The sequence below is a fragment of the Saccopteryx leptura genome, chromosome 2 (assembly GCF_036850995.1).
Source record: "Saccopteryx leptura isolate mSacLep1 chromosome 2, mSacLep1_pri_phased_curated, whole genome shotgun sequence".
NCBI lineage: Eukaryota > Metazoa > Chordata > Mammalia > Chiroptera > Emballonuridae > Saccopteryx > Saccopteryx leptura.
The window spans coordinates 346,524,194-346,543,837 of NC_089504.1; the positions used below are offsets into that span (position 1 = coordinate 346,524,194).

General features: G+C 54.5%; 1 protein-coding gene across 1 annotated transcript; it reads right to left on the reverse strand.

Moving 5' to 3' along the window:
* Positions 1-1,683: 1,683 nt before the first annotated feature.
* RAPGEFL1 (Rap guanine nucleotide exchange factor like 1) lies at positions 1,684-18,558 on the reverse strand. Its single transcript, XM_066364247.1, has 15 exons — positions 17,621-18,558; positions 14,514-14,592; positions 13,480-13,615; positions 13,163-13,260; positions 9,650-9,762; positions 9,240-9,407; positions 6,464-6,561; positions 6,247-6,369; positions 5,523-5,701; positions 5,325-5,415; positions 4,752-4,802; positions 4,354-4,441; positions 3,770-3,834; positions 3,360-3,414; positions 1,684-3,114 (listed from the first exon to the last, which is right to left on the reverse strand). The coding sequence occupies exons 1-15, from the start codon at positions 18,138-18,140 to the stop codon at positions 2,990-2,992; spliced, it is 1,989 nt and encodes a 662-aa protein (XP_066220344.1). The 5' UTR covers positions 18,141-18,558; the 3' UTR covers positions 1,684-2,989.
* Positions 18,559-19,644: the final 1,086 nt, after the last annotated feature.

The window sequence follows — 19,644 nt, forward strand, 5'->3', positions numbered from 1 at the left end:
ATACAAGAATCAACCAATGAGTGCATAAATAAATGGAACAAGAAATTGAGGTTTCTCTCTCCCTCTGTCACTTCTTCTCTCTCTCTCTCAAAATTAATAAATGAAATGAGTGAGGGATGAGAGAAAGAGCCATTAAGGGTGAGTCCTATGCACTCTCTTGCCTGGAATACCTGGGTGGATGAGAGGACCATGTTCTGACAGACAGGAGATGAGAACAGAGGTAGGATGAGGGAAGGTCAAGGGCTCCTACACAGCTGTTGGCGTATATAATGTCTCCTGGAGCTTAGGTTCTAGATGCCCCGCCTAATGTAACTGGTAAATACTGTTGGGGTGAAGGGTGCGTGCTATCTTCAGTGGACAGGTCTGGGTTAGAGGCCCGGGTCTGCCCCCTCACTCGCCCTGTCACCTGGACCTTAGGTTAGGGCTGTCCAGCGCCATCTTCCTCCTTACAGTGTTAGAATTAAACAAGATCGCGTCTCTATGGCACCTGGGACATGGAAGAACTAAAACATTCTTCCAAGTTCCGGGCATGATGGGGCATGTCTCATGAGCTTGGCACCTTCTTGTCCACATTTTCTTTTCTTTTCTTTAAAAAAAAAATTATTTATTTATTTATTTTAAAGACTTTATTCATTTGAGAGAGAGAGAGAAAGAAAGAGAAGGGGGGGAGCAGGAAGCATCAACTCTCATACGTGCCTTGACGAGACAAGCCCAGGGGTTTTTTGTTTTGTTTTGTTTTTATATATATATATTTTAATTCATTTTTTTTTTTAGAGAGGAGAGGGAGAGAGAGAGAGAGAGGAGAGACAGAGAGAGAGAAGGGGGAGGAGCAGGAAGCATCAACTCCCATATGTGCCTTGACCAGGCAAGCCCAGGGTTTTGAACCGGCGACCTCAGCATTTCCAGGTCGACGCTTTATCCACTGCGCCACCACAGGTCAGGCCAAGCCCAGGGTTTTGAACCGGCGACCTCGGCATTCCAGGTCGAGGTTTTATCCACTGCGTTTTATCCACCACGCGTCTCACATCCACATTTTCAAAGTCACTGCAGAACCATCAGAACCATCTTGCTGCGGGGCCCAGCACGCTGACTGGAGGTCCCCTCTCCTCTCCCTCCGCCCTTCCCCAGCCTCAAAGAAACAGAACGGAGAACAGCAGGAGGGTTGATTCATAGACTTTATCGGCTTTTCCCCCCACCCAGCAGTTTCTGCAAAACCAACTGAGCCTGTACAGTACACACGATTCACTCTGTTAAAGCTGTGGGCACGGGGAGCGGCCCGGGGGCCCCGGGGAAGCAGCAGGCCAGGCGTCAAGGCGAGGGGCGAGCAGCAGCCGAGACGGGCCCAGCGGGCCCAGCGGCGGAGGGGGTGCGGGGCCGGAGTGAGAAGGCTGCGGAGAGGGGTCCGGAGGAAGGGCGGCTGCGGGGAGGAGGGCGCGTCAGCAGTTGCAGGGAGGAGGCAGGGAGCGGAGGAGGGCCTTGGTCACTGTCTGGAAGGGGAGGCGACGGGGGCACACAGCGACTGCGTCTGCGGGGGTGGTGGCGGTGGGGGTCCAGTGGCAGGCCGCTGTATAAAAGGGACTGTACAACATAACCTATGATACACTGTTTACATATGATACAAGGCTCTTTCCCTCTGAGTTTTAAAAAATAAATGTACAATTCCAGAGCTTTTGGTAAAAAATATATACACCCTCAGAGCAGAAACAGCAGCTGCTTCTAGTGGCTGCTGCCGCTGCTGCCTCTTCAGAAGGGAAAGAGGAGGTGCAGGGGGGCAAGGCTGTGCCCGGAACCTCGCCCGGCAGCTGCCAGGAGCCCCCGCACCCCTGGGCCCCGGACGCCTGTGATGGGAGAGGGAGGGGACACAGAGAGGTAATACAGGCATCACTAGAGTCCTCTGTCCGCCTTTACGGGCTCCGCTGTCCCTCCCCCACTTTGGGGGTCTGCTTGCCCCCAGGTACAAGGGTCCACCCTACCCTGCTCTGATGGGGAGGACCACGGGGGAGTCAAGACACGGAAAAGGGTACATCATGTTCTTAGTGTCGGATGCAGAGCCAGAAGGGGGATGACAATTCCCTTCTCAGCAGTGAGATACCCCAGAAGCAGGAGTGTGGGCAGCACGGACCCCTAACCGGTACCGCCCCGCCCCCCTGCGCTGTAACACGGAGGGAAGGTCCTATAGGCAGCGGAGGCCTGTGTTTCCCTGAGCGTCTTTCACCCTCTCATTGAAGCCCACCCAGGGACCTTCAGCAGGCCTGACTGGGGGACTCATAAGGTGTGTCTGGTGGGTAACCCCTTCCACATGCCACTGCTCCCTGACCTCACAAGTAGCCTTGCCCACAAGCCTGGGGCTGCAGGGCAGCAGGAGTAACTGAGCAGGGGGTGGGGTGGGCGTGGGGAAAGCACCCACCCTGCCCTGACCCAGGGGCACAGCAGACAAGGGTAGCACCGAACAGAAGGACCTCCCCCTCAGCACGCACAACACCCTCCTTCAATTACCAGATGCACTGGTGCGCCTTCCAGGGGGCACACGCACACATGTGCACACACACACACACAAGGGCGATATAATATGCAGGGGTGTACATCCAGGGCTCCCAACCCTGACCAGGGAGAAACGGAGGAACGGGACAGGTGGTGGAGAGGAGGGCTGCCAATCCCCCCCCCCCAACTCCGCTCTGCCAGACAGGAGGGTGGGCAGCTTTCCCTCCTGCTTGGGAAGAGGAGGCTGGAAACTATCTCAGGAACAGACCTCGATGGGAGGGGACAAAGGAACCAGCGGAGTGTGGTTTTGGCTGGAAGGAGCAAGGGGAAGAGGACTTCAGCAGGATGAACAGGCTTCTGAATCCAGGGGTAAGTCCATCCAACTCTTTCCCTCGGGTGGGGCGTTGCTCCAGGGAAAAGATGTTGGAGGTGGGTTGGGACATCGTGCAAAGTGCTTGAGTGTCAGGTGCCCGTGGACCCTGGTGGGGGCCGACTAAAACTTCTGTTTTCACTGACTATTAGCCTCCAGCTTGTAGGACAGCTCGAAGAGGAGGTTCTGGTTGTCAATGACCTGGAACTGGCGCACGTAGGCCTTGGTCTGCAGGTGATGGGGGGACGCCTCCATGTCCAGGCCTGGGGTGTACAGAGAGAGGCGATTAGGCTGCCAGACTCTCTTCTTCCCCTACACACACACTGGCCGAGGACAAGGGTGCGGACTGGGACCGGTGTGAAGCAGGAGGGCCCCGGGGGAGGCCAAGGAGAAAATAAAGAACTGACAAGTTTAAAGAAGTAAACGTTTGAGCGCGGTGTCCTTCCCAGAACCCTCCCCACTCAGTAAAAATTCGATCTGTAATGCTCTCAGAACCCTCGGAACTCACACAGGGGCCGGCTCCGATATTTGCGGACTGTCCTCACTTTTTCAGCCACTGAATGCTGGAAGATAACAAGGCGTGAGCCCTGGAAAGGGAGCAGAAAGACCCTCCCCCATTCTCCCATTCGCCCCTTCCTCCAGTCTCCAACTCTGTCAGTTTTAGGGTCCCCGAAGCACCGAAGAAGTGGGTGTAAGAGGCTGCCAGATGGGGGGGAGGTAGAGTCGCCCCACAAGCTGCTTGTCAGCTTTGCCACCCGTGGGCGGGTTGCTACAGTGATGCCACCAGGGAGATAGTTGGGAGTCTGTCAGGCAAGCTGGGCACCATGGAGAAAAGCTGCTGCCTTCAGGGGGAGTGCCAGGAGAGAGGGAGCACGCCATCCCCCCACCCACAGGACTGAGGTTGGCAGTGCCACTCACCAGCTTCTCAATATTCACCAAACCATCCACAAGGGTCTTACTACCCTCATGCAGGAAAGTTAGGTCTAGGGGTGGGGAGAGAAGCAAGTGAGAGAGGAGGTCCCCAAAGCCCTTCCCCTCCCCCAGAACCCACTCAGCCTGGGGGCTCCTCTCCTCTGGGCACTCAGAGCTGAGCTGCGAGGGGATTGAGAGTCAGAACTGGGGCATGGAGAATGTGGGCAGAGGAGCATAATGTGGGAACAACTCTCACCTTTTTTTTTTACAAGGACAGAGAGAGAGTCAGAGAGAGGGATAGACAGACAGGAACGGAGAGAGATGAGAAGCATCAATCATCAGTTTTTCATTGCGAGACCTTAGTTGTTCATTGATTGCCTTCTCATATGTGCCTTGACCACAGGCCTTCAGCAGACTGAGTAACCCCTTGCTCGAGCCAGCGACCTTGGGTCCAAGCTGGTGAGCTTTTGCTCAAACCAGATGAACCCGCGCTCAAGCTGGCGACCTCGGGGTCTCGAACCTGGGTCCTCTGCATCCCAGTCCGACGCTCTATCCACTGCGCCACCGCCTGTTCAGGCAACAACTCTCACCTTTGAGGATCAGAGGCACAAAAGGAATCACAGGAGGCTTCATCTTGGAGATCACTTCTCGGTAGCTTTTGTGGTTCCTGCAGGGGTCCTAGCATTCCGCAGAAGGATAAAGGGCCATAGGCCTGGGGTACTGCAAAGGCATCCTCGTTCCCTTCCTCGTCCCCCTGCCCTAGCTGTGTCTCAGACAGGGGCGTGAAGGCGTGTCTAGCTGGGGATGTGCTGGGGAAGGTCTTGGTTGCTCTCTCCCAGCTCTAGGGAAAATAGGGTAGCAATCCTCCAGTATGGGGGGAGATCGAGGGGATCCGAGACTTCAAAAACCTTGAAAGGGAAGGTTTATGGGAACAGAGAATCTCTGGGGTACGAGTCCAGGGGCAGATAACAGAGCCAAACCCACTCACTGTCAGGTTCTCAAATTTGCGGAACAAGTTCTTGAATTTCCCCGGCAGCTTCTGCAGAGAGTTTGAAGGAAGGAGTGTCAGAGTGGAGCTCCTTGAGTTTCGTGGGGCGTCTGACTAACCCCCAGGTGTTGGAGGGAAAGGGCCTGAGTGTCCTGCAGGAGCTGGGAAGCTGGTGGGTGGGGACGTGGAGTGGCCCTTGGCTGGGTCTGGGGAGCTGGCCGCAGCCCAGAGAGATGAGTTATTCTGGGGAAACTGGGGCCTCTGCCGTGCACCAAGGGACCTCACTGAGTGCTGGCTGAAATCAGACAGCCAAGCCGTGACCTGGCCCGGGCAGTCGTGACCTGGCCCGGGCTGACTGCCGCCCCACTCAGACAGGACTCCACCTTGTCACTGGTCTGCACAGGAACAGGGTCCGTGCGGCAGAGCTGTGGGCCCTGGGGCTGAACCTTCGAGAACAAGGTGCCTCCTTACAACGTGGGCTAAGCCCAGGATGTCAAGACTGAGGCTGGAGGCCTAGATCCCCGGCTGGGCCAGCACAGGTGGGAGGAGAGGAAAGGGAAGAGGTCGCATTACCTCCCAGGTGAGCCGTAGGCGGCTGACGGCGGCGTTGTCCAGCCCCATGACCACTGCGTAGAAGGACAGCAGGTCCTGGTTCTGTTTGCAGCTGCAGAGTCAGGTGTTAGGGTCGGTGGGCGTCAGGCACCCAGGGCTCCCCCACATCACTACCAGGGGTCTCTGCGCCCAGGCTCCCAGCCGGCCAGCCACACTCACATGGCCGCAATCTTGATGAACTTCTTGAGCAGCTGCACGCGCTTGCCCGGGGCCTCGCAAAGCAGCACCTCTGTGGCCACCCAGTGGGTGACCTCACTGCAGCGCTGCAGGAGCAGCTCCAGGTTGGCCGTCTCCCTGCGGCCGCGCTCCCCGTGGAACACGTAGTCCACAAACTCCAGCTGCAGCCATGGTGGTGGGGACAGCCAGCGGGTCAGGGGAGGTGTGGGTGGGAAGGCAGCAGTGCCAGGCGGTGAGGAGAGAAAGGGAGGGAGGGTAGAAAATAGAAAAGATGGGGACAGGACAGGATGCGACCGAGAGATGGGGGGGGGACAACCAATGTCAATAATACTCTACCGTCCACTGAGCACTCTCTGGTGCCAGGCACTTAACCCATCTGATATCTGGTAGACATTACTGTCACTGCCTTATTTCTTTAATAGTGAATCTTGTAAAAACACCAACCAGGGTTCAGGTTCTGTGTAAGCAGCACTAGGGCCCTGAACTACCCTGCTGGGGGCGGTGTCTGCTGTTTCCTCGCCTGAGAGAGACAAAGGCTTAGAGACGCTGTGGCCCGCTGTGGCGGTGCACTGCCCAGGGCGTGCTGCAAGCGCCTGCTAACCCGGGAGCTCAGCTACAGGAACTGCCTCTCTCCAGGCCCCCGCACCCGGCACAGTTCTCCCTCCCGGCCCCTCGCCCCTCGCCCGGCGCCCGCCTCCGTCTCCACCTCGTGCACACATCGGAACAGCTCCCAGTGGAAGGCAGTCAGGTGGTTGGCAACATCCTCAGGCTCCACTCGGTGGATCTCTGTGTCTCCAGGGGACACCTGGATTTCCTCCGGGAGGGGCACCTGGTGGCAGCAGGGGCACAGGGCTGGGCTCCCTTCTGCTCACAGCCCCTCACAGCCCTCACTCCCAACCAAGGCCTGGGGAAAGCATTCTTACCAGGGCCTCATAGCTGTCCCGGGTGCAGGCAAACAGGTGGCTGTTGATGCCCAGCGTGGTGAAGACACAGTCCTCCGTTGGCTGGAGAAGGACCTTCTCTGCAAAAGCACAAGCTGTACCCCTCAGCCCTGGCCGCTGCCCTGGCTGCTGCACCCCACTCAGCCCTGGCCGCTGCACCCCACTCAGCCCTGGATGCTGTACCCCACTCAGCCTGGCCGCTGCACCCCACTCAGCCCTGGATGCTGTACCCCACTCAGCCTGGCCGCTGCACCCCACTCAGCCCTGGATGCTGTACCCCACTCAGCCTGGCCGCTGCACCCCACTCAGCCTGGCCGCTGCACCCCTCAGCCCGGCCACTGCACCCCACTCAGCCCTGGATGCTGCACCCCCCCAGCCCTGGACGCTGCACCCCACTCAGCCCGGCCACTGCACCCCACTCAGCCCTGGCCGCTGCACCCCACTCAGCCCTGGCTGCTGCACCCCTCAGCCCGGCCGCTGCACCCCCCAGCCCTGGCCGCTGCACCCCACTCAGCCCTGGCTGCTGCACCCCTCAGCCCGGCCACTGCACCCCACTCAGCCCGGCCACTGCACCCCACTCAGCCCAGCCACTGCACCCCACTCAGCCCTGGCCGCTGCACCCCACTCAGCCCTGGCCGCTGCACCCCTCAGCCTGGCAGCTGTACCCCCCCAGCCCGGCCGCTGCACCCCTCAGCCCTGGCCGCTGCACCCCTCAGCCCGGCTACTGCACCCCACTCAGCCCTGGCCACTGCACCCCACTCAGCCCTGGCCGCTGCACCCCTCAGCCCGGCTACTGTACCTCACTCAGCCCGGCCACTGCACCCCACTCAGCCCTGGATGCTGCACCCCCCCAGCCCTGGACGCTGCACCCCACTCAGCCCTGGCCGCTGTACCCCTCAGCCCAGCCACAGGTGCTCCCATCCAAAAACTCCTCCCCCTGCATGGACACACCCTAGACCAGTGGTTCTCAAAGTATGCGTCCTAAAAATTTAACACTAAAAAAAAAAAAAAAAATTTAACACTGGTGCACCCTAGAAGATTTCCAGGTGCACCCTATGGTATTCCAGAGAAATCTGTGCCTGTTGGGGACCAAAAAACCAACAGGGTTTTTGGAGTTTAGATTTTGGGGGACAGAGGTGTGGGGAATTGGCTGTAAGCTGACAGTCTGCCCAACCCCCCACCTCACTTGCCTGATTAGGTTGCAAAAGGCTGTTAAGCTGTGGTGCTGGATTGTTTACACTACCACCCATGTTCCCTGGAAAGACTGGAGGCAAGTTTCTTCTATCCTTTGTTTGGTGTAAAGTTAAGATGATATGTATGGTGGGGGTTTTCTGCACTCAACTCAATTAAGAGTAAAAAGAGAGGAATTCTTCAATGTATTGATGAGGAAATGAGAGTTTGCCTTTCAAATATATGCTCCAAACATTGAAGAAATCGCTAGGACACATCAAGCACATATTTCTCATAAACACAAGAATAAAAAAATTTAACACATTTGCTCCAGGACCTGCCAAATTTACTAAATCTTACTAAGAATGTATCTATATATATAAAAAGATAACTTTTTTTAACCCCTCTTTATAACAAATTCTAAAAAGTATAACTCAAAAAATGTAACATAAAAGTGTTTTTAATGTCAGAATAAATTTAATTTTGTTGTATTTCATTTAATTAGCATAAAAGCACGCTTGGAATATATTTTTTTTCCTTTTTTTTTTTTTTTTTTTTTTTTACAGAGACAGAGAGAGAGTCAGAGAGAGGAACAGATAGGACAGATAGGAACAGAGAGAGATGAAAAGCATCAATTATTAGTTTTTTGTTGCGACACCTTAGTTGTTCATTGATTGCTTTCTCATATGTGCCTTGACCGTGGGGCTGCAGCAGACTGAATGACCCCTTGCTGGAGCCAGCGACCTTGGGTCCAAGCTGGTGAGCTTTTTGCTCAAACCAGATGAGCCCGCGCTCAAGCTGATGACCTCGAGGTCTCGAACCTGGGTCCTCTGCATCCCAGTCCGATGCTCTATCCACTGAGCCATCGCCTGATCAGGCTATATTTTTTTCTTTAATATTTGACTTAATTATTATAACATATTTCTCAGAAATTTGTATATAGTGCGCTTATAGTTGTTTGTAGAATTTTAAATGCACCCCAACTTCAAAAAGTTTGAGAACCACTGCCCTATGGGACTTGTATTATCCTTCATTAATGCCATATTTTTCTTAATTTTTTCAAATAAGGATTTTTTTTGCATTTATTTATAATCTTTTATTTTTTCCCCCTCTATTTCTTTCAGAGCTCTTCTCTCATTCCTTCATCCCTGTGACACTGAAAAAGCAGGGATTTTTTTTTTTCTGTCTTAGAGGAAAATAAGGCTATAAACTACATTGAAGGCTTCTGCATTCCCACAGGGATGGGAGGTCCACCCTGCGTCTTTAGCCTCAAGAACATATTATCCTCAGGCAGTCAAAGAGACTAAAGGACTGGACCTCAAGGTGAGGAAAGCGGGCATCCAGGCCAACAGCCAAGTCTCCTGAACGAGAGTCTGCCACATCTTAAGGTGCGCAGAATAACAGCCTGGGGATCTTGTTAACATGCACACTGACTCAGTAGGTCTGGAACAGGTGTGAAACACTGCATTTGTAGTAAGTTTCCAGGTAATGTTCATGCGGCTAGTCCCAGCACCACGGCTCCAGAAGCCAGGGCCCAGATGTAGGTCTTTACCCCACCCCCGGGTACTGGGCTCTGCCTGACCCTCACCTCCTGAAGAGGCCACAGCTACCAGGATCAGGGAATCCTCACGTCCCGCAGGCTCCTCCGAATACTGCAGTTTTTCCGTCACAGAGCCCAGAATGTCCTGTACGGACGCTGAGAGGCGGCTGCGTATGGTCACATAAGAGTGGTCAGGCATGTAGACCCGGCAGAAGACTGGAAAGAGACAGGAAGGTAGCTTTCATCAGAGGGCAGCACTGGCACAGTCCCCTCCAGGACACCTGTGTTCTCCACTCCACCCCACCCCCAACCCTGAACTGGTTGGCCTCTAAAAATGATGCTGTGAAAAGAACTGATCCTACTACACAAGAGTCCATTGAGGGTCCTCAACACTCAAGACCCCAAAAGGCCCTCTGAGCAACTCAGGAAGCCTTGTTCCTCCTAATGCCCACACTCACTCTCATCGGAGCCCCGGAAGGCCACTCGGGTCTGCAGACAGGAGTCTATTCGACGGAAGTGGCGGAAGAGTGGCTTCACCTGCTTGTTGGGTGGCTGGCTCTCCTCTGGGATCCTGGCATGGACACAGTTGAGCATCAGGAAGCCCTGCCAGGCATATGGAGCACCAGGCAGGCAAAAATCACACAGGGATATCAGAACTGGGTCAAGGATGTACTGGCATCAGGTTCAAAGAGTGGTGGAGGGGGTCAGAAGTGAGGACAATACCCAGCAGGGGGACAACTGTCCAAGTGACCCAAATCAAATGCTACCTCTTCCATGAATTCCTTTTTTAAAGTTTTTATTTATTGATTTTGGAGAGAGGAAAGGAGAGAGAGTGAGAGAGAGAAAGAGGGAGGGAAAGAAACATTGATTTGTTGTTCCACTTATTTATGCATTCATTGGTTGATTGTTGTATGTGCCTTAATCAGGGATCAAACCCACAACCTTGGCCTATCAGGATGATGCTATAACCGACTGAGTTACCTGGCCAGGGCCTATAACTTTTTATTTGATTCACCCTACTCACCATAAAAGGTTACTTTTTTATTGTTGTTGTTGTTGTTATAGGACAATGGGCTAATATTTGTTTATGTTCACATCTCTTCTACAAGATTGAGAGCTTATGAGGGCTGGCTGGAATTAGTTCTTGTTTTTTGTTTGTTTTTGTGTTTGGGGGGGGGTTGGGATTAGTTCTTATTGAATTTTTTTTCATCCTCCAGGCCTTGCACATTGCTTGGCACATGGTAGGTGGAGGTCATCAGCTGTTGCTGAATTTTGCCAACAAGAACTTCACAGTCTGGGAAGGAGACAGACATGCATACAGCTACTTCCAACACAAGGCAAGTGTTAGGTGATATAACAGAGGGTTATGTTGGTATGGGGGAGGGAGAAAGCTATTCCTAAAAGGGAGGACCTGGGGAACTTTCATTGAGAAGATGGCATTTGACTGGGCCCTTTGAAGGACAATTGGAAGAGAAGGGGATTGGAGGAGGTTTTTCTCGAATAGACCATAAAAATGACAGCAGGAAAATGGGAAAGCACAAAAGTTTAAGGAATGGGGTGTATAGGGAGCATTGTGGGTATAGGGCTATGTGGGAAGTGAGATGGGAAGAATTAGCACCAGGCAGAAAGGGAAGGGTACTAAATGTAATGCTAGGATGTTGCAACTTTGTCTTATAGGCAATGGGGAGCCATGATGTTTTTGGAATGGGAACATGATGTCAAGTTGGAAAGATCTCTCTGGTGTCAACATAAGACACAAAGCCACAAGCTGAAGCCCTGGATTGGAGGCTGTAGCAATAATCCAGGTGAGAGATAATGAGGCTAAATGAATGTTGTGGTGGTGGGGATGGGGAGGAGGGAAACTGAAAGGGCTGAAGTATAGATCGATAGATGGGCAGGTGGGCGGGAGGATGGATGGATGAATGGATAGAGGATGGATGGAAGGATGGATGAAAGGATAGATGGGAGGATAGATGGATGGAAGGATGCATGGATAGATGAATGGAAGGATGGATGGATGGATGGATGGATGGATGGATGGATGCAGTGGTGTCCTGAAGCCAGTTCACATGGGCTCATGAAAGTGGATCATTAAATTTTGCCAGCTGGTTTTTAAATAAAGCTATTTTATTTATTATTTATTTTTATTTATTTATTTATTTATTTTTTGTATTTTTCTGAAGCTGGAAACGGAGAGGCAGTCAGACAGACTCCTGCATGTGCCCGACCGGGATCCACCCGGCATGCCCACCAGGGGGCGATGCTCTGCCCATCCGGGGCGTGCGACCAGAGCCACTCTAGCGCCTGGGGCAGAAGCCAAGGAGCCATCCCCAGTGCCCGGGCCATCCTTTGCTCCAATGGAGCCTGGGCTTCGGGAGGGGAAGAGAGAGACAGAGAGGAAGGAGAGGGGGAGGGGTGAAGAAGCAGATGGGTGCCCCTCCTGTGTGCCCCGGCCGGGAATCGAACCCGGGACTTCCGCACACCAGGCCGACACTCTACCACTGAGCCAACTGGCCAGGGCCTATTTTTATTTTTTTTACAAAGACAGAGAGAGAGTCAGAGAGAGGGATAGATAGGGACAGACAGACAGGAACGGAGAGATGAGAAGCATCAATCATTAGTTTTTCGTTGCGACACCTTAGTTGTTCATTGATTGCTTTCTCATATGTGCCTTGACCGTGGGCCTTCAGCAGACCGAGTAACCCCTTGCTCAAGCCAGTGACCTTGGGTCCAAGCTGGTGAGCTTTTGCTTAAACCAGATGAGCCCGTGCTCAAGCTGGCAACCTCGGGGTCTCGAACCTGAGTCATTGGCAATCCCAGTCCGACGCTCTATCCACTGCGCCACTGCTTGGTCAGGCTAAATAAAGCTATTTTAAAAGTGTGTGTATGGGCCCTGACCGGTTGGCTCAGTGGTAGAGCGTCGGCCTGGCGTGCAGAAGTCCCGGGTTCGATTCCCGGCCAGGGCACACAGGAGAAGCGCCCATCTGCTTCTCTACCCCTTCCCCCTCCTTGCTCTCCATCTCTCTCTTCCCCTCCCGCAGCCGAGGCTCCATTGGAGCAAAGATGGCCTGGGCGCTGGGGATGGCTCCCTGGCCTCTGCCCCAGGAGCTAGAGTGGCTCTGGTCGCAACAGAGCGACGCCCCGGATGGGCAGAGCATCGCCCCCTAGTGGGCAGAGCATCGCCCCCTGGTGGGCGTGCCGGGTGGATCCCGGTCGGGTGCATGTGGGAGTCTGTCTGACTGTCTCCCCGTTTCCAGCTTCAGAAAAATAAAAAAATACAAAAAATACAAAAAAAAAAAGTGTGTGTATGACCCTGGCCAGTTAGCTCAGTAACTTAGAGTCTCATCTTGAGACACCAAGGTTGCGGGTTTGATCCCTGATCAGGGCTGTAAGAAGCACCGGTAAATACATGATTAGGTGGAACAACAAATGAATGCCCCCCCCGCCCTCTCTCTCTCTCTCTCTCTCTCTCTCTCCCTGTTCCTCTGTCTCTCTAAGATCAACTAATTAAAAAAAAAAAGTATGTGTGTATGTATGTTTCTAATCTTACAGCCAAATTACTACCTAAAAAGTAAGTTTTACCATTATCTATGCTCTTCAGGTTATTTCCATCTACAAAATTTTATGGTGAAAATACTATATAATGGCCTCACTGTACATCTCTTCCCAACGTTTCACCTTCAGTGACGTCATGTTGGTAGTTTGAAATCAGCAGAATTTATACCATGGAAATTAGCAAAAGCTACAATTCAGGGCTTTTTTCCCCCTGAAGGGCTGGTTGTTAAATATTTACCAGTATGCCATTGTGATGGACTAAAAAGTGACTGGAGACACGGCTTTGTGCTAGCCTCCAGTAAGAGAAAGGGACTGAAATAAAATTGTATTGGAGCCAAAAGGCCAGAGGCAGCCCCTGCAAGAGAAGAACATGGGGGGCACTTCTCTCCTGTCCCCTTCCCCAGCCCATTCCTCACTTTAGCTCCACTGTTTCCACCAGCTGGTGCAGCCTCAGCGTGTCCTCTCGGAGGTCCTGATAAAGGGACTCATCCTTCATAATCAGCAGGTACAGATCCTGGGGAGAAGAGGACAGAAGTGAGGTCGGGGCCTCATCCCAAGCGTCACTCTCTGTAAGGGCTGAAGCAGGGAGGGGTCTCCATGCCTTCGAGCATAGGAGAACCATGTAAGCTAAGAACCCCTGGCAGCTTTCCCATCTAGTAGTGAGCTTGCCGAGTGTGGCTCCTTCAAAGGGGCCCCCTTCCAGAGCTCACCCGCCTTTTCTCCCCAGGCCCACCTTAATGATGCGGCCAGCCCCCTCTTCCTCCTGCAGCAGCCCCTGGTACGTGTCCAGGAAGTGAAGGAGCATGGCTAGACAGGCCTGCTTCTGGCCCAGCCCTTCAGGGCCCTCCTTGCCTCCTGCCCAAACAAAGCTGACACCTAAGTTAAGAAAAAAAGCCCTGGGTAGGCACACCTGAGGAAACTGGGAAGGGAGATGGGAGGCTACACCACCCCCGATATTCTCTACGTTTGGGACCAGGGAGAAAGGAGATATAGGGGTCCCTGGAGCCAAGACCTGCTCCTGCCCCAGCCCAGAGAAGGTAGGGGTGGCACTCACTTGACCACATCCAGCTCCCACCTCTGAATTTCACTTGAGAATACCTTGTCTGAACCCACCCAACCTCCACCAGTCCACGCTTGTAGCACACAGCAGGCTGATAAAGGCCAGTGGTGCTTATCACAAACCTGAGCATGCCTCATTGTAAAGCCCGGTGTTTCTAAGGCAGTTTATAAGATTCTACCCAGTGGCCTGACATTTGCAATTAGGTCCTAAAATAACTCAGTGGTAGGCCCTATGCTTACATGAGACCCTATGAATAGCTCAGCCAGTGGCTTGTCTCTAGTAGACCCTACAGAAGCACAGCCCTAACCTGATGTTTGCATCACACCCTATAATAACTCACTGGGCAACCAGATGTTTGGAGCAACAATTCAGTGGAGAGGCACTCTTAATAGAGTAATAACACCTTACATTTGTACAGGGCTTTGCAATCTCCAAAGCACTCTCACATCTGCAGTCAGATCTATCTCTACAGCAGCCCCAGAGGTGGGCAGAGCAGGTGCTATTTAACCCCCATTTTACAGAAGAGGAAACTGAGGCCCCCGGAGGTTAAGCGATCTGCTCAAGGTCACACAGCTGGTGGTTGGAAAAACTGGGGCTGATACCCAAGTGTGTTTTGTAAGGGAGAACTCAGGCCCTGACATCACTTGTGGTGTGGTGGGAGTGGCTCCCTCCTGACTTATCCTTGTGCAAGCTCCACAAAAGGATATTACTGGTGTAGCTCTTGCAGAAATTTCTCCGTGGGGAGGAAGAGAGAATGGGTGAGGACGATGTCATCCAGCAGGATATCTGTGGAGATCAATTGGTGCCACTGACATCAGAAGGGCACTTCCAATACCCAACCGGACACTCCCCACCCCACTCCCTCTCCTCCAAGGGTGAGTTCTCATTAGCCAGACTGGAGTCCCTGCCACCTGTATGCATGCGCGCGCGCACGCACACACACACACACACACACACACACACACACACACACACACACGTAAAGGTTCTGGGCAGCCGCTGTGGGGGTGGGGTTGGCAGCTGCCAAGGCAGCTGGAGGGAAGGAGGGGGCACCCTTCCATGGCCATGCCCACTTCTCTTCTGCATGTGTGTGGGAAGCAGGTCAGATAATCCACCAAGCTTGGGATCTGCCCCCGCAAAAGACCACAGGAGGGTCTCTAGACAGAGACAACTTTAAACACAGAGGTCCCAGTCAGCAGAGAGGGAGAGAGTGTGAGTGCAAGTGTGTGTGTGTGTGTGTGTGTGTGTGTCTGTGTGTGTGTGTCCCCCTCCTCCCCTCTCCACTCCCTACCTAACAGCTTTGAGTTCCAACTAGGCAGGTGAGAACCAGCCCCATTAAAGGAGAGATGGAGCCACTGCCATCTCTTTGATCCTTACACCTTTAAAGAGAAGCCCTGGGTCCTCTGGATGCCCAGAGACAGTAGGGTTAACGATGGAAGAGTGGAGGGGAGTGGCTCCTCCCACCACCCTTTTCCCCTCCACACACCCATCTGGGCCTGGCTCAGCCAGTCAGCCAGGTACAAGGTCGCCCTGACTTGCATCCAGCCCTGGGGTGGGGCAGGGCAGCCTGGCACACGCAGACAGGCTGGGCACAAGGAGGGAGCCAGGTGTCCTCACCAGGACAGGTTAGGGCCAGGTCCCCAGGCACTGCCCCAGGACAAAATCAAGGCTTCTGTGGGCCCTTGGCTCACCATCCCCTGGCCTCCAATTCTAGGCAGGCAGGTAGAGGAGGAGAACCAACAGGAGATCCTCTACTTCAACCCTCATTTCACAAATGGGAAGAAATTCTGGTCCAGAGCTGGGAGGGACTTGCTGGAGCTGCGAACCCACACTCCTGAGTATTTGTCCTTTTCTCAACATGCCTGAGGCAAACAGAGCGGCAGGGTAGACCCAGTGGTCAAATGGGGCTACTTAGAATTTTGAAAGGCCTGACCTGTGGTGGCGCAGTGGATAAATGGAAATGCTGAGGTCCAGGGTTCAAAACCCTGGGCTTGCCTGGTCAAGGCACATATGGGAGTTGATGCTTCCAGCTCCTCCCCCCTTCTCTCTCTCTCTCTCTCTCTCTCCTCTCTAAAAATGAATAAATAAATTAATTTAAAAAAAAGAATTTTGAAAGACAGGCTAGTTTGGGACATATTCTGTAAGTCCTCTCCTCATACACACCCTGGGAGGGAACCAAGATGGCTTAAGAACACTGGTTGTAGTGGAGAATATCAGAGTGGCCGGTTAAGTTGATTCTCATTCACTTGGGACTGGTTTGAAGTTCCCCAAACCAGTTACTCTGGGAATCCAGCCTGCCAGGCCAGATAATACAGGTGACAATCAATTCAGGTGCCCTTCCCCAGGGAAGACTGAGCAGAGTGTGTGGCACCAGACACCCGAAAGTTTCCTCCTTTACCTATCTGTGCAGCTCCCCAGCTGTGTTCTTAAAGTGAACACAGCCCCCCTGCCCAGATGCCTAGCTCCAGGGATGAGGGGCTAGGAACAGAGATGCCCAACATCCTTCCTATACTCTTTATCCCAGAGGAGAACTAAGCCAGAGCAAAGGAAGAGAGCACTGGGCAGAGTGGGGGAGCTGCTGCTGTGGGGGCTACAGTTTGGCGTCAGTCTCTTCCAAGGCAGGCTTTGGTCCAATGCACAGCCTCCCCAGGGAATGTGTCATAGACACAGGGTGTGTAGTGTAGGCGGGAAGTTATGGTTAGGAGAGCTGTGTGTGTCTGATATTTTTCTAATTAAATCCAAAAGGTGTCAGCTCCCCAGGGCAGCTACATCCTGAACCAAAGGAGAGGATCCGGGCCTTGAGAAAATTCTAGGGGAGTGAAGCCTTCTTCCACACACCTAAGCTAGGGCACCCCCTCCCCCCCGCAGAGGTCTGAGAGCACAGTGGCAAACCCCCATCTTGCAGTTCTCAACCAGGTCTCCCAGTCCCCAGACCCTGCTGGGCTTAGTGAAATGCTGAGAGCTAGACCTAAAGACCCTCAGGTCTTCTACCTTAGCAACTAACCAGCAATTTGGGGCCTCAGTTTCCTCAAAGCCCTCTTAGTAGGGGTGCTGGTGGGGAGTGGTGAAATAGCATCATCATTTAGGGAATAAGCCTCTCAGGGTGTGGTTATTATTTTCGAAAGAGGCTGTGTGCTGAGGCCTGCCAGGGGAAGGGTGGGAGTTGGAAAGGCTCAGACCCCCCTAGATGCTGCAAGGCCCTGATGTCTGCCCAGCCACCTCTCCCCCAACAACACCTCTGAGTCAGCCCCCAACTAGAACACCTCGCTCCCTGCCCCCTCCAAGCTGCTAAAGACAATGCATCCCTTTGCCTGAGCCCAAAAGCCAGCTCAGGCCCTGTGCCTGTCTGGCACTGCCCCACTGAATGAGCCAGCCGTCTGCTCTGGGCTTTTAGACAGAATTGAGGACTCCTGGAAGGTCTTTCAGGCTTTGGCACCTCGGTGGGGGTTTGGGGGGCACTGGCTGCTCTGGGCAGCTTCCATCTTAGTATGTCAGGTCCTAATAGGGGGGCCCAGAAGGAGGTAATCAACATCAGGGACCCAAGAGTCTATGGATAAAATGTCCAGGGGAAAGGAAGGGTGGCTTCAGGAGAGAGAGGTTCAGCTTCTCCAGCTGTGGGGGAGGCTGCTACAGGGAGCAAGGTGGCACTTCCACTGCTGCAGAAGGGTCTGTTCCTCCAGAGCCCCTATTCCACTTCAGCTGACCACTCAAACCCACACAGAGGCTCCAGCATAGCGCCACGCTCCAAGGGCAAGGAAGAGGAACCAAGTGGCAACCCCCTACTCCCGGATGGATGAGCTAGCCGACTCCTTACCTGAGGCCGTGCTGTCCCTGGTGGCCCCTCCGGCCAACCACTGCAGAACCCGGTTCAAAAGATGCTCCGGCCGCTCGGGGGCGCCCAGGGGGGCCCAGGGTGGGGAAGTCAGGGGCTCGCTCGGGGACAGCTCGTCGGAGGAGTACGAGGAAGGGGAGCGCAGGGGCCCCACTCCCCCGAGCGACCCGGGCCCCGACACCTCCTCTAACTGCAGCCAACAGGGTCCCCCGCTGCCGAGCTCCTCGGTGACCCCCGCCGGCTCTACACTTTCCTCCTCTGGGGGCGGCTCCAGCCCCGGCTCAGCGGGGGGCTCCCGAAGGAAAGCTGGGAGCAGCAGGCGAGACACGCTCTGACGCCGCTGCAGTGGCCGTGGTCCCCCGGCTGGACCGCCGCCTCCGCCGAGTCCCCCACCCCCTCCAGGCCCGCAGCAGCTACCCGGACCCCCGCTGGGACCTCCGGACACCGTTCGCCCCGCCAACTGCGATGTCTGCTTCTTCAGAAATTTCTCCAGCGGCTTCATACCCTCCCCCCCCCCGCCCCACTTCTCGGGGCCGCCGGGGGACCCAGGTGTCCCTGGCGCGGGCGGGGGGAGGGGGGGCGGGGACACGATGCTCAGAGCCGGAGGGGCAGAGCGGAGGGCCGTGCCAGGCGCCGGACTTGGGGCCAGAGGTGCCCGAGGCTCGTTGGCCGGAATCCAGTGGCCAGTGGCAGGGGGAAGTGCCAGAGGGAAGGGGTGCCTGTCCTTAGTGGCCCTCCATGCCGGCTGCAGCCAGCACGCGGCCCAAAGGGTGGGTAGGCTGCGGGGCCAGTGCCCCGGCTCTGCGTTCCTGGGCCGGCCTGCGGGAAGCAGTGGCAGAGGCAGCGGGCGGAGCGCAAGGCTGAGAGGACGCGTCGGCAGCGGCAGCAGCAGCAGCGGCGCTCCTGACCGCCCGGGAAGGTGGCAGAAACTAGACCGCGCCCCCTTCTCCAGTCCCCACCCAGTCCCCGCCCATGCCCTTCCGGGGCCCGCCTCCTGGACCACGAGAGGCTTGAACTTGGACATTGGGGCTGCTCATGGGGCCACATGGGATTGTAAGGGGCTGAATGAGATTCGGTGTAGAGTTAGAAAACGCAGAAATTAAAGGCAAAGTTAAGAGTGATATACCAATGGACAGGGGTTCCTGGATCCAGGGCTTCCAAGACTCTAGTATCACTTCAAAGAACCAGAGCAGGTCTGTGGCTTGCACGTATTGACTCACCTACCTGTATATCAGGTGAGGCCTTCAAAGATTACTGATTGGGTGTCTATCACTCTCAAGCCTGATAGTATGTCTGTTGACATAAAAGAATATGTGGCTTTTTTTTTTTTTTTTTCCCTGAAGCTGGAAACGGGGATAGACAGTCAGACTCCCGCATGCGCCCGACCGGGATCCACCCGGCACGCCCACCAGGGGGCGACGCTCTGTCGCAACCAGAGCCACTCTAGTTTCTCCTGTGTGCCCTGGCCGGGAATCTAATCCCGGACTTCTGCACGCCAGGCCGACGCTCTACCACTGAGCCAACCGGCCAGGGCCAAGAATATGTGGTCTTGATCTCCCTTCTTGTAAGAAGGGCAAGGTCTTGGGTGGACTGGCATTGGCCCAGGGGGCGGCACTAATCTGCCCTTTCTGGTAGGGCACAATAGATGGTGAGGGCCTGGCCTGTGAAAGGCAGGTACTGGCAGGCAGATAGGAGCCAGGCAGGGAGCAGCAGGTTGTAGCAGGTCTAGCTGGGGTGAGAAGAGACAGTAGGCAGGGGGGAGGAGACCAGGAGCACAAGGGCACCTAGGCCCAGTTGGCAGCAGGAAGAAGCAGGGCCATGGTGATGAGTGACAAGCTTCAGAGCTGCCGTCTGACATCATCAAGCATAGACAGCCCCCCAGAGTTGCCACAACCACAGAGTGGGAAAAGCAGCGCCAAATTTGCACTCCAAATAATCCTTATTCCTGAAGCCCATGCCAGGAGTATTCTCTCTCCAAGAAGGAGGTGAGTAAAGACACACGTTCA

Bases quoted from the DNA above. Each gene is read 5' to 3' on its own strand.
- RAPGEFL1 (XM_066364247.1), bottom strand. From the start codon at position 18,140: ATGAAGCCGCTGGAGAAATTTCTGAAGAAGCAGACATCGCAGTTGGCG. The intron at 13,261-13,479 runs GTGGGCCTGGGG...TCTTCTCCCCAG, and splicing joins GGGCTGGCCGCATCATTAAG to GATCTGTACCTGCTGATTAT. The intron at 9,408-9,649 runs GTGAGTGTGGGC...GTCTCTTTCCAG, and splicing joins CTTCCGGGGCTCCGATGAGA to TCTTCTGCCGGGTCTACATG.